The sequence below is a fragment of the Egretta garzetta genome, unplaced genomic scaffold, assembly GCF_000687185.1.
Source record: "Egretta garzetta isolate BGI_Z169 unplaced genomic scaffold, ASM68718v1 scaffold397, whole genome shotgun sequence".
Taxonomy (NCBI): domain Eukaryota; kingdom Metazoa; phylum Chordata; class Aves; order Pelecaniformes; family Ardeidae; genus Egretta; species Egretta garzetta.
The window spans coordinates 10,802,241-10,819,227 of NW_009260493.1; the positions used below are offsets into that span (position 1 = coordinate 10,802,241).

General features: G+C 41.5%; 1 protein-coding gene across 1 annotated transcript in view; it reads left to right on the plus strand.

Moving 5' to 3' along the window:
* PTPRK (protein tyrosine phosphatase receptor type K) overlaps positions 1–16,987 on the plus strand; it is a 384,122-nt gene that overhangs the window by 169,294 nt on the left and 197,841 nt on the right. Inside the window, exon 6 of the mRNA XM_009644374.2 lies at positions 6,399–6,573. Within this exon, the coding sequence (XP_009642669.2) occupies positions 6,399–6,573 (175 nt within the window). The remainder of the gene's footprint in view (positions 1–6,398; positions 6,574–16,987) is intronic.

The window sequence follows — 16,987 nt, forward strand, 5'->3', positions numbered from 1 at the left end:
ACGTTTCCTTAAGTTTCTTCCCTGGGGACCCTACCGCTCCCACAGCGGCTGGAGGGAGGATCGGGCGCTGGGGGGCCGTGCCGCTGCGGGGGCCTGCGCCGTGGCGGTGCCGGGGGGCAGCTCACTGACCGCCAGGGACACCGGGCACAGCCTTCTCCTTCCGCCCTTTTGTAGTTTACAGCTAGACCAGCTGCGGTGGAAGTTTGGTCATTCTGTGTGGTCCTGGTAGAGTTTCTTCAGCCAGCCAGTGGCCTAAACCCATATAAATCGGACACTTGAAAATAAGATGGTGTTTATAAAAACATACATTTTTATAAATTCTTTGGCCATTGAGTCCCGTGAGCCTTGTCTGTTAAGGTGTGCATTCAGGTTGTCCCCTCCTCAGGGGTGTGATGGTGCCGTAGGTAGCCGGATACCCCAGGCCCTAGTTCCCTCACATAGCTTCAGCGTTTAACGAGTTACAGAAGAATAAGAGCAGCTGGTGTACTTGACTGCTTTTAGAAAAGGGTAGAATCGTCTGCTGAGAAGTGTGATGTTGGTTCTTCAGCAGTGGGATTTTTTTGCAAATTTTTTCCTTCGTTGTCTTCTCCTAACTAGTCAGACTTTTTGTTTAGAGCTCAGGATGAATGCTGTAGTTCAACGTGCTTTGCTCAGAGTGATCCAGATCTTTCATTGCTGTGTGCGTTGGTAGTTCTGTGAATAATGGTATTTGTTTAAAAAAATCAACAACAATGCATTCAAGAACCATAGCTTTCTGAAAAGCTTCTTTATTATTTTTTTTAATACAGTTTTTTTGTGTCATGTGTTAGATTAGGTTCAAAATAAGAGGCTCTAAAATGTACAGAGAAAGCAAGTGTCATTTTTATTTGTGTAGTGGAATGGCCTGGCCAGGGACACTGTAGTATGAATTTTGCTATTTTGCCTCCGGTGGATTTTATTATAATAAAATAGGATTGCCACCTCTGAAGGGCCAGATGGCTCTCAATTAGATTATTTCATGAGAATCCTTGCTTCCTTCAGTAGGAGGTTCAGTGCAGCGCAAGAGAAGTTGAGGTACTTCAGAGTGGACAATTTCAAGTAACAGCAGTGCACGTAACCAAGACATTTAAAGTAAACATAGATTTTTCTGTACTAAAGTGCAGCTTGCAGGATAAAACTTGGCTTGTCACATTAAGTCAAGATCTTCAATATATGTTTGCATAGGAAAATCCATGTTGCTTTTCCCACTAATAAATGAACGTGTAGTTCATTGGAAAGTAGAATCTTAGTCTGATTTGTCGTGCATGTAGGGAGACCAGCAAGTTAAAGCAAGTTGTATTAATTTCCTATTAAAAAAAAAAAACCAAGTTTAACTGTATCCTTTCTCTTAAAAATCGATCAAACAAAAGAAATTGCTACTTCACCTTCTTGTATTCTAAGAAGATAATAAATTGAGACATTTGTGTAAAGGAATAAAAATAATAATAAAGAGATTTTTTTAGAAAGATAGATTTTTCTCCGTTTGGAATTTGTATTCTAAATGCTGTAAAAGCATATGCTGTGTGTGCTGAAGAGTGCCAGACAGCTACATGTAAGTAATATGTTAAAAGTATAGTTATTTGTATCGGTTATTCCCCTCACGTTGTTTTATTTTTTGAAAACATCTTTTGGCAGAGATCACGTGTTATCACTGGCATTCAAACTATCCACATTCAACCTTTTTCCCTCTTCAGAAAAAATGTCATTTCTCCCTTTACACAATGGGTAAAATCAGGAACGTTTTGGAGCACGTTCTTTACAAATTCCCTTTTCCTCGGGGCAGCAGAGGTGCAATTCCCTGGGCTGCTGGGGGCATCCTTCCAGCCCTTCTGCTGTCTGGTGAAGTTTTGATTGCACCTTCGGGGACGGAGTTCCTCAGACAAACCCTCGCCTTTGCGCCCTGCTCCCTGCACAGATCCCCCTCTCTCCTCCGCTCCCTGTGGCTGCACGGTGAATCCGATCAGGAGCTAATCTGTTTGGTGATGATAATATGTGGGGAGGGAATACGTTTTCCAGGAAGGGGTTTTTTTTTAATTCCAGGTCAGTTTTCTGTATGAGCACAGGAGTGAAGAAGGCGAGGAGGGAGCGATGGGGGCCAGCTGAAGCGGGCACTGCTGCCAGAGTAACGCGGGTGTCACTGCAGCCAAAGCGTTGACATCTTCTGATCTCTGGAGACATCCCGGCATCCAGCCGAGAGCCTGAGAAGGCAACCAGAGTTGACTGTAATTATTAGCGGTGGAGCGGACTTATTTTAAGGTGTTTACACTAAGGAAGGGACAGGGATGTGTAAGGTTGAGCTGTCCAGGCTGATAAAAATCACTGGTATGGAAAAAAAAGAGTTCAGGAAAATTTAGAGGGAATATCACCGCAGAAAGTTACATTATCTTATTGCTATTTAAACAAAAAAACCAAACCCCACCACTTTTCAACCTGAAAAGCTGAGAGAGAAATGCAGGTAAGTTTTAAATTTGTGTTAGAAGATTAGAAATTCACCTAAATTCTACCACTTAAATAAGATGTTGGGGTTTAGATGCTTCTGGTTCCATTCAGGTTCTGGAAACTCCGCTAAAATTTCATTTCATGTTTATTAAATGCTTGATTTCTTCCATGAGACAGAAAAGAGACGTATAAGGCTAATTGTTAATTTGCCTGTGATTGTTTTTTAAGCTGCATAGACTTTACTGTTGACTTTGTTTAAAATACAGATGATCTCATTTCATTGCCTGGGGGGAAAAAAAAATCATGTTCCTATCAAATTAAAAATAACCTTGAAGTCACAGAGACTTAGGTCATGATTTTAAATGCCTGAAATGCCAGCATTAAGGAGGTTTTTCCACACGCTTATATTTCTTTTAATCAAGTGTTTATAGAGCGTCCTTCTTTGTGCAGCCCAGAGTTATTTTCACAAAAGGAGGAGAACTGCTTGGTGGTGACCTCTCCTAAATGAGCAATTCAGGGTTATCAAATCAGACAGCAAGGGACTGGAGGAACCAAGGATCTCACAGGGTACAGCCATTACCTATTAGTATAACTCCACATTAATTTTAAATTGAATTTTTAAAACCTAATTGAGCAGCATTTTCAAGCTCTGTTCAGTGTGAGCAGGACATAAATTGAAACAGTATGTACCAGGAACCCTCTAATAAGCAGAGAGCACTGCTGCCTTTCTTTCCTCTCCTTTAAAATCAGTAGTAATGCCCTGACATTAAAAAGAAGAATTTAATTAAGAGATCGTGGCAGTGCATCTGAACTCTGACTGGCTAATGGCTTACCGGTGTAAGGGATACGCGCTGAAATGAATGCAGGGTATTTTCTTTAGCGTTCATTTTTAAGTGAGAACTCTCTTCTGTTTGAACTTTTCATCATTTTAATGAAGGGAAAATATTTTAATGGATAAGCTGTATGTGAAGATAGAATTCGAAGATGTAGTTGTGGAGTTGGATTCCCAAGAAACAAGCCCTAATACAGAGAAATTTGAGCAACTACTCTAAGCCTTGTAAGACAAAGTGGTAGGAAATCACTGATGTAAACAGAAAAGAAAATCCTAGGTTTTGTTGCTGGAGTAGAACTGTAAAGCTTGTTAAATTTCATTTTGATTAATTGCTCTGAAAGTGCATTAATATTTCATTTTAAGTAGGAGCCCAATTCGCTTAGTTTCTCTAACGTGAAGCATGCAGACCAGCTGAAATAAGCAAATTCTGAGCTTCGGAGGGTAAATTATTTTACACAGCAAGCCTGGATATGCTTCTCTGCTGCAGACTGAGTGCTTGGCATTCAGATTTGAAGCCACAGACTTACTGAAGGGAGTCCTTCATTTTAGAAAACTCTGCTACTTATTTTTCCCTTCATAGCAGAGCAAGAAAGGCTGCTTACATGGGTTACTTGTAAAGCCTGCTATGGTAAAATTTTTAAAAATATGCCTTCTGTTTATTATATGCTGCTTGGTCATTTTAACAATTGCGTGGCAAGTTTGTGGTTAGCGGGGGAGCTCGACTTCCCTTTGCTGACTGGTTATGTTGTGGCAATGGGAATGCGTGCTGTGGGATGGGAGGGCACGGACAAGCATGAGAGGAAGAAAGTGCCATGACGTTTGGTTACTTTAAGGCACTAGGTCCAAATTTTATATTAAGTTATCATTCCAGAGAGTCGAAACGGAGGCCAGGGGGAAAGTAGCTTGGAAGTCCTGCTTTCGGATTTAGCTTTTGCTATCAGGAGAAGCCAGCTAACAAGAGGGGGCTGTGCACCTCCCACAAAATAACTTTACTGTAGCTTAAGCAGCACCAAAATAAAGCCTTAAACACCACCCCTCGTTTGTGTGATATTGGAATTTAATAATTTCATTGATCCCTGAAGTTCAATAAGGCCTTTCATTTGTAGGAGTCTTTGCAGGCATCAGCAAACATCCTTAATTCTTCTTAATAGGAGGCAGATACTTGCAGAGCTGAGGAGGGAGCCGGTGCCTGCCGCAGGGCAGCTCGGCTGCGCTGCGGTGGATCCAGGTTTCCAAGTACCCAACCTCCATTGCTTTTGCCCTGTGAGCACCCTGTCGGAGAGCATCCACATGATAAGCAGGCTTTTGGTGGTTGTGGGATGGTGACTGGTTTAGGGAGAAGCAGTGCGAGTACCTTCTGCAAGTGTCTTGTGTGCCATCTCCTTTTGGAGATCTGGTTTCACCCTTTGCATCTCACTGCACTTTCTGGCCCGGCCCTGCAGGCTGAGCTTACCCCTGGGTAGCAGCAAAGAGGTGCCTCTGGTGTAACGGCAAAGAGGGTGGCTAGGGGGGAAAAAACGGGTGGTGTCTTCATGAAAGGAGGAAGAGTCACACCAATAAACCTGCTGGTGGTGAAGGCGATGGCGTGGTCTTTGTAGTGGAGTACCAGCGGCTGAAATCTGCCAGGTTGGTATAAATGAACGTTTTCACCCAAGGCTTTCAGTGAAATGTGGGATGGGTGCTTTGACTGCTGCAAGAAAGGTGGCAGAAGCTAAAATTCATGTTTAAACATATTAATAGTTGAAGTGAATACTTGTTTCAGTGAGTTTGAAGCAGTGCTGGCTAAGCTACCGCAAAACTGTTCAGCGAGTGACTAACCCGTGCCAAGATCACGCAGGGTGGATGGAGCATTGGAGCTTTGTGAAGAATTCCCACCTGTGACGGGAAGCCAGCTAATACACACGTGCGGCATCAACTCATTTCCCTTGTCTCCCCTTTCTATTTTTGCCACGGGTTTTCAGGTTATTAAATTTTGTGGCTGAGCAGTGCCGCTCCTTGTGTTAGACAGAAAGCTCGGGGGTTTAGAACTCAGTGAAGTTTCTCATTGCGGGGGTTGATTAGAGCTAAAAATGTCCATGGAGGTCACGTTTTGCTACGTATCGAGCAGAGCAGGCGATGCAGTTACAAGGAAATGATGATGTCTTTCTGGTGACTGAGCAAAGCCGAGTGCTCAGAAGCGGTATCCCAGTTGGGCAATAACACGTGGTTGGTCCATGGGAGAGAGCAGGAACATTGTTTGTTTGCTTGGTGCGTGTTTCTGGGTTTGTTCTTTTTCTTTTGTTTTGTTTCTTTCTTTTTTAGTGCTAACTTTTGGTGGAGGGTCTGTTCTTCGATTAAAATCAAAATTGACCATTTAATATGAATGGGAATAAGGAAGAAGGGTCACAAAAGAGCTCAAACTGTTTCTACCTTACTGACCTCTAGCCCTGCCCCACAGCTTCAGACAGATTACATTTTTCAGTGATTTGTGGTAGCTGTGATTTTTTCAGAACTCTTTAAGCTCCTTCCTTTAAATGAGATAAACAGCATTCCTCTTTTTGCAGCTTCCTTCCCTCCCCTTTTTATTTTAACTAGCTTTACGTAGATAGGTGGTGCTTAGTATAACAAAGGTACAATTTTAGAACATATTGAATTTGGGCAGATAAAAGGGAGCATTAAAAAGGAAACATTAGCTGGTTGCTGAAAAAGAGCTGTTGAAAACCTATGAAACCCCTCAATGCCATGTTTGTATAAAGATTTCTTATAATACACCCAATGTTTCTGTTATAATTTTATTTAAAGTGGAATGAATTTTCTTAGGGGTACAACTGCTAGTGCTGGGCTCTCCTGTGGTTCCAGCTATGAAGCAGAAGCAGTTCGAGTATGGCATGGTCATGTTTTGTGGGGGCGCGAAAGTCTGATGGTGCTTTTCAACCCCAAAGCTGATTCTAAAATGCTTTTGAGTACTGCTTGTCCCTTGATGGGACCTCAGCACTGAGCTCTTCTACCATGGAAATGCAGCACAAGGCGAATGCATTTGGTGTATTTATGTACTCTTTGTGTGATGATCGTGCTAAATGTCTTCTGTATTCTTATGACCTAACTCTGCCTTGGTTTCTCTTATTTTCAGAGAAGAAATGGGGAAGATATTCCAGTTGCTCAGACTAAAAATATCAATCACAGAAGATTTGCTGCTACCTTTAAGTTGCAAGAGGTGACAAAAACTGACCAGGATTTGTACCGTTGTGTGACTCAGTCAGAGAGAGGTTCGGGAGTGTCAAATTTTGCTCAACTTATTGTTCGAGGTAAAGTTTTAATTGCTTTCATTTTATCCATTTAAATGCTCTTAATACCAGTGCTTTCTACTTGTACCTTTTACTTAGCTTACAGGTGCCTTGATTTGAAACGGTCATACAAAGATAGCCCCATAAGGCTTCTGAAATTGCTGTAAAATGAAGGACTAGTTTGCAAAACTTCTTGCAATTCCTTTCCGTATTCCACGTGTGTGTAAAAACCCTGATCTTGCAGTGTCTTTAACGTGCCTGTATGCTTTTCTGTGAATGCTATTTGTTTAACTTAAGGTGAAAACGGCTTAAGTTTTCATAAATATTTTTACAGGTATGAGAGAATCCACTGTAGTTAGTTAACATTCCCTTTTAAAACCCGTTGCCTTGAGCAGACTGGTAGTACAGCAAATAATAATGCATTGTTCTGTTACCTGGAAGACAGGTATATAAAAATAGTTGTAAACTTTCACCTACCCAAGGACTGAGAGCATTATGGAAATGTTCTGTGATGATTTCCAACTTCTGAAGTAGGAGGAAGAATATGAAAAACTTGCCTTTTTCTACTTGAAATACTACTTCGTTGCAATTCATTCAGAAGCCTGTCTGGGGTGCAACCATAATTTGCGTGTGGCAATGTCGGATTGGTGATTTATTTTTGTATTTTGTGTTCTGGAAGCATGTCATCTGGCTGGCGAAGGATATGGTTGAATATAGGAGTGCAGTTTTTGCTTCCAAAAGTCACTTGCTGTTTGGCCTGGGATAAGCTATGAAGTCATAGAATCATGGAATCGTTTAGGTTGGAAAAGACCTTTAAGATCATCAAGTCCAACCTTTAAAGTCTCTCCTTGCCTAGTTGTGTCGCCTGTGAAATTGCCCATTTCATTCGTAGTCGTGATGAGGCTTAATGTTTTTGAAGTGAGAAAAAGCAGTGGTGTACAGAATCTGCTTGTGGTGCTGCTGCCTGGTGTGGGGTCTGTTTTGGTCAGGCAAGTGCAGGGGTTGGGTGCATGACGGGCTCTTGCTTGACTCGTTGGGCCAGCAGTCGGCAGTTTGGTCCGTCGGCATCTGGGAGTCAGCCACTGCGTCTGGAGCCGGGACAGGGAAAGCAAGATCGTCCTCAGCTTGTAGAAATAAAAGTAGCATAGGAAACACTTTAAGATATTTGGTACCTGGCATTTACTGGCAGAGGTCTTTTCCCTGCAAGACCAGTTGATTGAGGTCAACTAGGTTTTATGCCTTCTATATAACATCAATAAAAATGGGCTTTGCTGACCATATGAGGATTTAGACAATATGTTAACAGCTTTTTATTCTGTAGATGTACCTTTTGTCTAGCAAAGTGCAAGATGGTCTTCATCCTAGTACAATGAAATTAGGCTGGTTACAACATGAAAACAAACTTTCTGTTTTGTTGTTAGAAAAGCAGGGCAAATGGATGTATTTATCCAATAAATGAAATTTTCTATTTTTTTTTCTATTTTAATAGAGCAATAAAATAGCGTTTAAACCGCTATTTCTCTGAAAAAAATGAGATAACAGTATCAAACTTCATAGTACTCTCTTTTTCAGTGCAGCATATTGTTCTGCTTGGGTCATCTGATAGAGAATACCATCTTTATGTCTTGAAACATAAACTTGATAGATATCTAGCTATATATACAATGGTTATATAGGTTTCATATTTTAAAGTTCATTTTACTTTTTTTGTGCTTTTTGCAGTGGAAACCCAAGAATTTTAAGTTTTTTTTTTTTAATATATATAATTTAAAGAAAAAAAATAAAAGAAAAATATTAATCTTCTAAAAACATTTTCATCCATTTGACATTGTGGTATAGAAAAAAGATTTATATTTTATAGTAGGATTTATTGCTTGCTGTTATATTTGAAAAGCAATATACAGTAATATATTTTCTTGTTTGTCTGGATAACCGCTAAATAAATCTTGTTAGCCAAAAAAGCATACCCTTAGGGATCAGCTACCCTGGTGTTAAAACTGTACTGAAAATTAACCATAATGACAGGTCCTATATCTCAGTGGCACTTTAAAGCTGACATCCTGCTACATGGATACAAAAGATGATAATTTTAAAGGAAATTTTTGGGCCACTGATACGAATTGCCTTTAATAAGAGCTGGCATAGTATTGCCCATTGTCAAAGATGACCCAGGGGGAAGAGTTTATTAGTGTGTTTCCTTCTAAACTGGAAGTGACAGGGCATGCTTGGGGCCTTTTTGTTGCTGTTTGTAACAAATGAAAATTTTGCTGCAGAATTCTCGTGCTGAAGAGTATCGATCTGTGTGTTCTCACAGCCAGAGGAGGGGAAAAAAAACGATGAAACACAATTTACTTTGTCATGGCTTTAGTATTGCTTCCAGATCGTTTTGAGTAATGATAAGGTCTTCGGTTTGTAGAAGCCAAACTTTATTGACAACACGGGCTATTAGAGAGCAAGGGATGAGGAACAGGAGTTGTTGCCCTGTTGTTTAGGTATGAGATCCTTACATATTTCACATTTGTACGGACATGCGGTACCATAATATAGGTGTAGAGGTATCTGATACTTTTCTGATGGGCAGTCTATAAGTTAGTCTTGGTAATGAAAATTTCCAGTTATATAACGTACATCACGTTGAAACATCATTATTTCATTTTGAGCTTTAACAGAAGAAGAATTACTCAGTGGAGTTCTAAACCTTATTACAAATGTACTTACCTGGGAGGGATGGTATGCATTTAAAGACCCAGAAAGGGATAACACAATTACTCTGATTAATTTATTGAAGAAAAATCAAACTAAGGTAGGATTTGTAATTCAATCATGACATTTTACCAAAAGTAGTTCCAAATGATTTAATGTCTCACCTTTGCTTAGAGCTGGTCTTCAGCTCCCAGCTCAGTGACTGCATTGCATTGATTTTTTTACATGGTTTCTATGGCATTGCTATCGTTCTTGGATACATAGAGAAGGAGCTCTCCCTTTCCCCTTTCCTTTTACAGGAAGCTTGGTGCTGTCATTACAGTTAGTTGACTTATCCTCCTGGATAGGTCCATCTGATTAATCGTCTATTTATATTTTCCCTTGGTGGCTGGTAAATTGGCAGTTTCTGGGAAGGTGATTTGTTGAAGTCTTCAGGGTTGTCTGCACTGGAACTTGAGGGAGATGCTGGGAGGAACTGTAGCTGTGATATCTAAGTAAGAGTGAACAAGAAGTCACTGACAGTTTCTTTCTTTTTACGTGTTTCTTACTTGCTTTTGAGAACAAATGTATTGTGCTCTCAAAGTCTTTCTGCTCCTTTTACTACTTAACATGGAATTGTAGAAATTAAGTGCCCAAAGACATCACCCGTGCCCTGGCTCATGCATACACTTGCTGTATACAATTGTGTAGGCTTTGCAAATTACAGTACCAAATAGCATTGATCTCTTCAGTCAGTAAAGATCTTTGCTTTTTAACCAGTTCTTGTACTGTGTCATTTTTCAGAGCTCTTAAAAGCTACTGGAATATTTTTCTGAAGTTGGCAATATTTATTAGAAAAGTGACCTTGTACATCAAGAAACGAGCTAGTTTTCATCACATCAATTGTGATCCACTTCTTGGTTGTCTTGGCATGTTAAAAGTGGCTATCAGGAGGAGATGAAACTAATGATGCGTTCCTGTGTGGTTTGTTAGCAAAACTTTGCAGGATAATCTCAATTTCCTTTGTCCCTTTTTGGAATGTCTTACGCTCAGACAGTCCTGCAGGGACCGTGAATGAAACCACCAGTCTCTTTGGCTGCGGTGGATCTGGAAGATCTACTTGAGTACTAAGTTTTCGGGTTTGTTTGGGAGTTTTTTGTTGTGGTGGTTTTTTTTTTTCTTTTCTTCTTATTTTCATGAAACAGAAGTTTGTTGCTCTAATTGTCAAAAAGATCCCAAGGAAACCACTCTCTCAGATGGTATGATAAAGAATTACACTTTATGTAAAGTGTTTGTATGCTTTCCTGAGTTTTCCTTTAAAGTAGCTACATTGTTAACAGAGTAATTGTACAAAACTTAATATTATGCTATTAAATGCTGCAAAATCAGCAGCAGGAAATACAGTGTGTTTTGTTTTGTGTAGTGGATCTTAGATTAGTTGGAAGAAAATGTAGGTTAGTGTTAAAGACAGAGAAGAAAAATAAGGAAAAAGACTGTATGAAGCAACCGTAATGTTTGTTAATAACCTATAATAGCTCTACCATATATCTGGTTCTACTAATACGCTACTAAGTTTTATTTGAGTCATAAAGTATAACAAATGTTGATGTTTTCACTAGGTAAATGTAGTTTTTCTTTGTAACATTTCTTCATCCAGCCCAAATAGCTCTATGGTGGGGTCAAAGCAAGGGGAGGTCTACACCTTGATTTATAGTTCCAATACGGAAATGTATTGGTAAATCCAAGTTAGCAACAGAAAACAAAAGAAAGCCAGTTTTCTTCCACATGTTTTCCTCTACTGTCTTCTGAGCCAGAAATCACAAGTTCTGGTAAACTGGTCTGTTTGTAGGGGTTTACTAATATGAAAGAAGTTATTTTGTTTCATGTATTTGCTTTGACTTGTCAAGTGGTCAAAGTCAAGCAAGTGGTCAATCTCTAAGTCATTTGGTTCAAGTTTTGGTGAGGTGTGTGGTGATAGGCTTCTTTTTTCCCTTACTGGACTGTTTGCCATCAGGAGCAGTTTCAATGATGGAAGGAAGTCTTGGCACTGATATTTCTGCCTTTCTTGTCTGAAATCCCTTTAAGGATTTTGTATCGGAAAACCAGAAATTTGCCTAGTCCCCAGTGATGCCAGAACACTGTGAAGATGGAGTTTGCCCCTGGCAAATATTTCTCATAGAAGCATTATTTTTTTCTCTTAAAAAAACCCTGAAGTCTTTCCTTTTGAGAAAGTTGTGGTTTGAAATTCACTTTCCAAGTTCCACTAGTATTTGTTTTGTCTGGAAAAAAGTGAAAGCTCTACTACCAATTTGTGTCCTCAATTTTTTTACCTGGTTTATTTGTTCAGTGTAGTAGTGGACTTAAAAATATGCCTGTCTAATGACATGGAGAGCACTAGGCAGCAGATAGAAGAAAATGCGCCAGGTAGTCTGAATATATACCTCTCGCTTGCAACAGGCTAATTTTCTATGTACCAATTTTGCAAAATGACCCATATATTTGTCATCCAGTATTAAGTTCTCTGTTTGACGAAGAGTAGATTCTTTTTTTTTTTACTCCACAAAAGATTAGGTTAGACAAGTTGCCCATTATTTTTAGAATGCACAGGAAAATTGCTTTTCCTGGAGAAGCAGCAGAAAATATTTTTGACTGCATTTTTAAAAGAAACCAAAAAGACTTGGATTTGCTGGAGGTAGCAGAAATACAGAGTGTTTGGAACAGGCTCAATTCCATCGTTCTTTGTTGAACAACCTTGGCTGTGCAGGGCTACATTTGAAATCAGTCAGAGAAAGGTTGAGGTTGGAGTGGACCTCTGGAGGTCATCTGGTTCAACCAAGCAGAACCATGTAGAGCTGGTTGCCCAGGACCCTGTCCAGACGGCTTCTGAAATATCTCCAAGAATGGAGACTCCACAACCTCCCTGGGCAACCTGTGCCAGTGCGTGGCCCCCCTCACAGTAAAAAAGTGTTTTCTGATGTTCAGAGGGAACTTACTGTGTTTCAGTTTGTGTCCATTGTCTCTTGACATGTTGCTGGGCACCACTGAAAAGAGCCTGGCTCCATCCTCTTTGCACCTTCCCTTCAGGTATTTATACACATTGATGAGATTTCCCTTCAGCCTTCTCTTCTTCAGTCTGAGCAGTCCCACTTCTCTCAGCCTTCCCTCATGGACCTGTCATCATCTTTGTGGCCCTTGTTGGACATATCTCTCGTACTGAGGAGCCCAGCGGGAGATCCAGCACTCCAGGTGTGGTCTTACCAGTGCTGAATAGAGGGGAAGGATCACCTCCCTTGACATGCCTTCCCCCTCCTCCCCAGGCACATTGCTAGCTCATATTCAATATGGTGTCCACCAGGACCCCCAGGACCTTTTCTGCCAAGTTGCTTTCCCATTCCTCCAGCCTGTTGAGGTCTCTCTGGATGTCAGCGAGACCCTCTGGCGTTATCAGCCACTCCTCCCAGTTTGGTGTTGTCTGCAAACTTGCTGAGGCTACCTCTGCCTCATCTAGATCTTTAATGGACATACTAAACTTGAAATGCCATAATGCTTTGCAGCAGTTTGCTTACTTTTTTTTTTTTCAAGGGGGGAGCAAGGTGCTCTTATTTCAAAATCTTTTCATGTGTGCATGACTTTTAAAGTTTGTGTGGTAAAATCTTGTATTCTTGACAAAGATTAGTCTGCTGTTTGGTATGATGGGCATTGCCTATCCGATTGCTTCATCCCAGTGTTGCCTTAGTTTGGGTGAAGAGTGTTTCTGTCTACTTAGAATCTTCTTGAAGTCTTTAATGCGAACTGTTGTTTTGTTGTAGTTTGTGGTTTGTTCTTCAGGAAGATCTGAAACATATAAGATAAAGCACACGTTTTGCTTTTATCTCAAAAGACATAAGTTTTGTACTGCTTGATATAGTCTAGATTAGTATGCTCATTAGGCAAAAGGTAGCCTCTTCTGTGATGATTTGCATCGTCCTACTGCATTCCCTGAACTTTAAGGCGACTGATCTGGATCAGAGCAAAAGCCAAAGTCCTGTGGCCCCACATCCCGCCCATGGCTGGGCTCAGTAGCTGGTATTTGGGGCAGAGTATCAGAGAAGATTAGATGTAGAGGTGTTCCGTGCTAGCATAGGATTTTACCTTCCCAGGGGTCTGTGGTTCAGGCATCTTTTAAGAGGCCGTAGGTACCCTCTAAGCTTGGACAGCAGTGTCATGACTTCATTTCTCATTCATGGAGAAGATGAGTGAGTGTAGAGCAGAGGGGCAAAGTACAGAGGCAGAGAGAGAATACTGCTCATCTTAACTTGTTTCTTCTTCAAAGTGTGCTGTTTGCTCTACACATGAATCCACAGATCATGTCGAAAGAGTTTATCAGATACTAACAAAACACGAAATTAATGGCTACATCAGGGAAGAAAAGTGACCATGCAAGGTGACTGAGCTGCTATGAGGTGGGCTTTTTTAATCTTTATTTTTGTTAGTCATCTCCTAAACCGTCAAACTCAATCCTGTTCTCACTCACAGGTAAGAATGAATAACATATAACCTCTTGTGCCAAAGCATAGATTTATAAACTCTGCCCAGGTTTGCATAACTGCTAAATACCTTTATATAAGAATCATAGTTAACTTAAAAATCACCTATTAAAAAATAACGGTGCAGGAACCAAAACAGATTCACAATTAACTTATTAACTAATTTTATGCAAGGACAGTGTCTATTTATGGTTTTCATTGCCTGGTGTATACTTTCACCTGACATCAATGGTGGATGCTGATGCTGTGTGGCACTTTGGTTTGTGAGTCCAAGCAGCCAGCAGTTCCTGTTGTGTTTCCTGCAAGGCTTCATCCAACCCATATGGAGAGTTACGAGATATCCTGTATGAGATAGCAAACCCAGTGGAAGTCCTCTTCTCTTCTCTCTCCTGCACGCACTTCTCAGTGCAAACCATGATGGGAGTTCTCTCCCTGCAGGCTCTGAGTTGAAACCAGCAGGACGAAGGATAAAAAAGAGGAGGAGGAAGGCCAGGGAAGCTGGTAATTAGCCAGATTGATGTTTACCAGCCGTGGCTATTTTTGTTTCTTTTTGAGCATTGCTTTTGTATATATGAAGCTGGTACGTGTCCAGGCATCTGATCACTTTTAGAACTACAAATAGTTTTTCTTGTGTACTTTCCTACTTGTTAGGTCTGACGCTATTTTGTGTGCCATTAGGTGTGACACTATCTTATATCCAGGAATGAACACGTAGCGGGCCTGACTGGTTTTCTGAAGGTCATCTTCAAGCATGTACATAAACGTTCAGAAAGAAATGTGTTTTGAAAGCAAATATCTGGATTATCCCCACTTCCTGGCCCTCGCTTCCCATCAGAAGGGACCTATCCTTCTTTGAGGGATGTAAACCTCAAGGTGGGCACATAATGCTTTCCAGCTGCCAGTCGGCATTCAGTAATGACTAAAGCTCATCCCAGGCAAAACTACCTGAAATGCACATAGAGGTGTCACTGGGTCCTCGGCACTGACAGCTTCACTCTGCTCCTGTTGTTCCACACCACTTGCTAGCAAGGTGTTAGGGAAATCCCATTAGTCAATAAAGCTTTTTTCTTTTTTTTTTCTCCACCAAAATTAACCCAGAAAAAAGAACTTTTGAAGTTTGGTTTGTAATCCTGATTCCTCTTGCCATGTGGAAGAGAAACGCTCATGCTGGCCCAAGAGGGAGCAGTGCAGAGACGGGGAGGGCTGAGGCTGGGGAGGGCTTTAAGGGATCTCTGGGTTTAGTGTTTGGGTAAAGCGTCGGTGAGAGGGCAGCTGTTGGCAGGGAGGAAAGCTTTGCTCCTCTTCTCGCTGCTCTCCCATGCCCCTCACTAAGCACAGTCCCTCTCTTTGCTCTAGGGCTGTGTCGCTTCCATGGGCTGGTTCAACAACCAAGCGAGCATGGAGCTGCTGCCTCCTCAGCCTGGCTGGGCACCTCTACCTTACTGGGGAGTGCAATCAGCTCGCCAGAGCTGGCCCAAGGGCCAGGAGCCCAGAGCAGGGAGGGGGGCTGGAAAAGGGCCCTCCCCTGCTTGCCAGGCAATGGGCTGCTACTTGTTCTTGTCTGGTCTTGTGGAGACCTCGCTGTTATTTGGCAGTAAAATAAATACAGCTGTAGGGTCAATCAAAATCAGTGGAAGCCTTTAATGGGAAGTAGTGACCTGGGATGAACTTGGCCAGGCAGCTCACAGTTGCAGAGGAGTTAGCTCTGTGCCAGCAGGCTTAGTGCTGGCTTTAGGTAATGTTCCTCTGGAGTCTTCTGCCTCTGTGGCAGACCAGATATTATCAGCCCCCTCACAGGCAGCACAAGATGGGTATCACCTGCTCTGCCTAATCCAGCAAAGCCAATATATGATGCGGCTTCACTCAGCCCGGTTCAAAATCATGTTGCCAGCGATACCACAGATGTGGCATTAATCATTGATTGCGTGAGCGTGATCTCGCTGTTGAGGTGTTGTCCTATAACTTTGTCATTTTCTCATGTGCCTCCTTATTGGGAAAGTACGTAGGTGAATGCAAGCAGCACATAAAGCATTTGGGAAATCAAAATGTAATCACTCTGAATAGTGGGATGCCTGTTTGCCTTTAGATTTGATGGGAGGCAGTGCAAAGGAAAGAAAGGCGAGGAAAAAGCTCTCGGCAGGTGTCACATCAGGGAGGAAATAAGAGGGGTTCTTTGTTTCTTAGATCTGTGTTTTATCCATGTACAATGACATGAAGATCATTTGCAGTAATGTGATTTTTTTTTTCTCATCTTAATTAGAGATGTCTCCAGACTGCCCCACTGCATCAGTGCTGTATTTCACTTGGATAATTTCCCTTCTAGTATCTGGTCTGTCACTACATTTATTTAAATCAAGTATTTTCTTTGAATACTGCAGCTTAGGGTGGTCTGTCTCAGTTTAAATGCCACTGATGTTAGCAGGGAGGTTAGGAAAATATTTAATTAAGGGTAGTGTCATGGTTTAACCCCAGCTGGCAACTGAGCACCACACAGCTGTGAGCGTGGTGGGATGGGGGAGAGAACTGGAAAAGTGTGAAAAGTCATGGGTTGAGACAAGAATAGTTTAATAATTGAAATAAAAAAATAGTAGTACTACTAATAATAATCCCGGAATATATAAAGTAAGTGATGTGCGATGCAGTTGCTCAGCCCCCACCAACCGATGCCCAGCCAGTACCTGAGCAGTGGCCCCCCCCAGCCAGCTTTCCCCCAGTTTATACACTGAGCGTGATGTCATACGGTCTGGAATAGCCCTTTGGCCAGTTGGGGTCAGCTGTCCTGGCTGTGCCCCCTCCCAGCTTCTTGTGCACCTCCAGCCTTCTCAGTCAGTAGAGCATGGGAAGCTGACAAGTCCTTGATTGGTGTAAGCTCTACTTAGCAACAACTAAACCATCAGTAAGTTATCAACATTCTTCTCATGCTAAATCCAAACCACAGCACTATGCCAGCTACTAGAAAAAAAAAATAAACTCTGTCCCAGCTGAAACCAGCACGGGTAGACAGAGTTCCTTTACCTGCCATCACTTTACAGTTTGGGGGAGGGGAAAACCCCTCTAGGTCTGACATCTCTGTGTATTGTGCAGGGTTGTTAAAAACGTGTGCCGATGAGCAGATGCGTGGTAATCATGAAAAGGAGTACATTTGGAATTCAACATAGATGGCAGAAAATGCAGGATGTCAGAGAAGCCATATATTAAAGGGAATTTGAATTGGAAACTGAATCCCA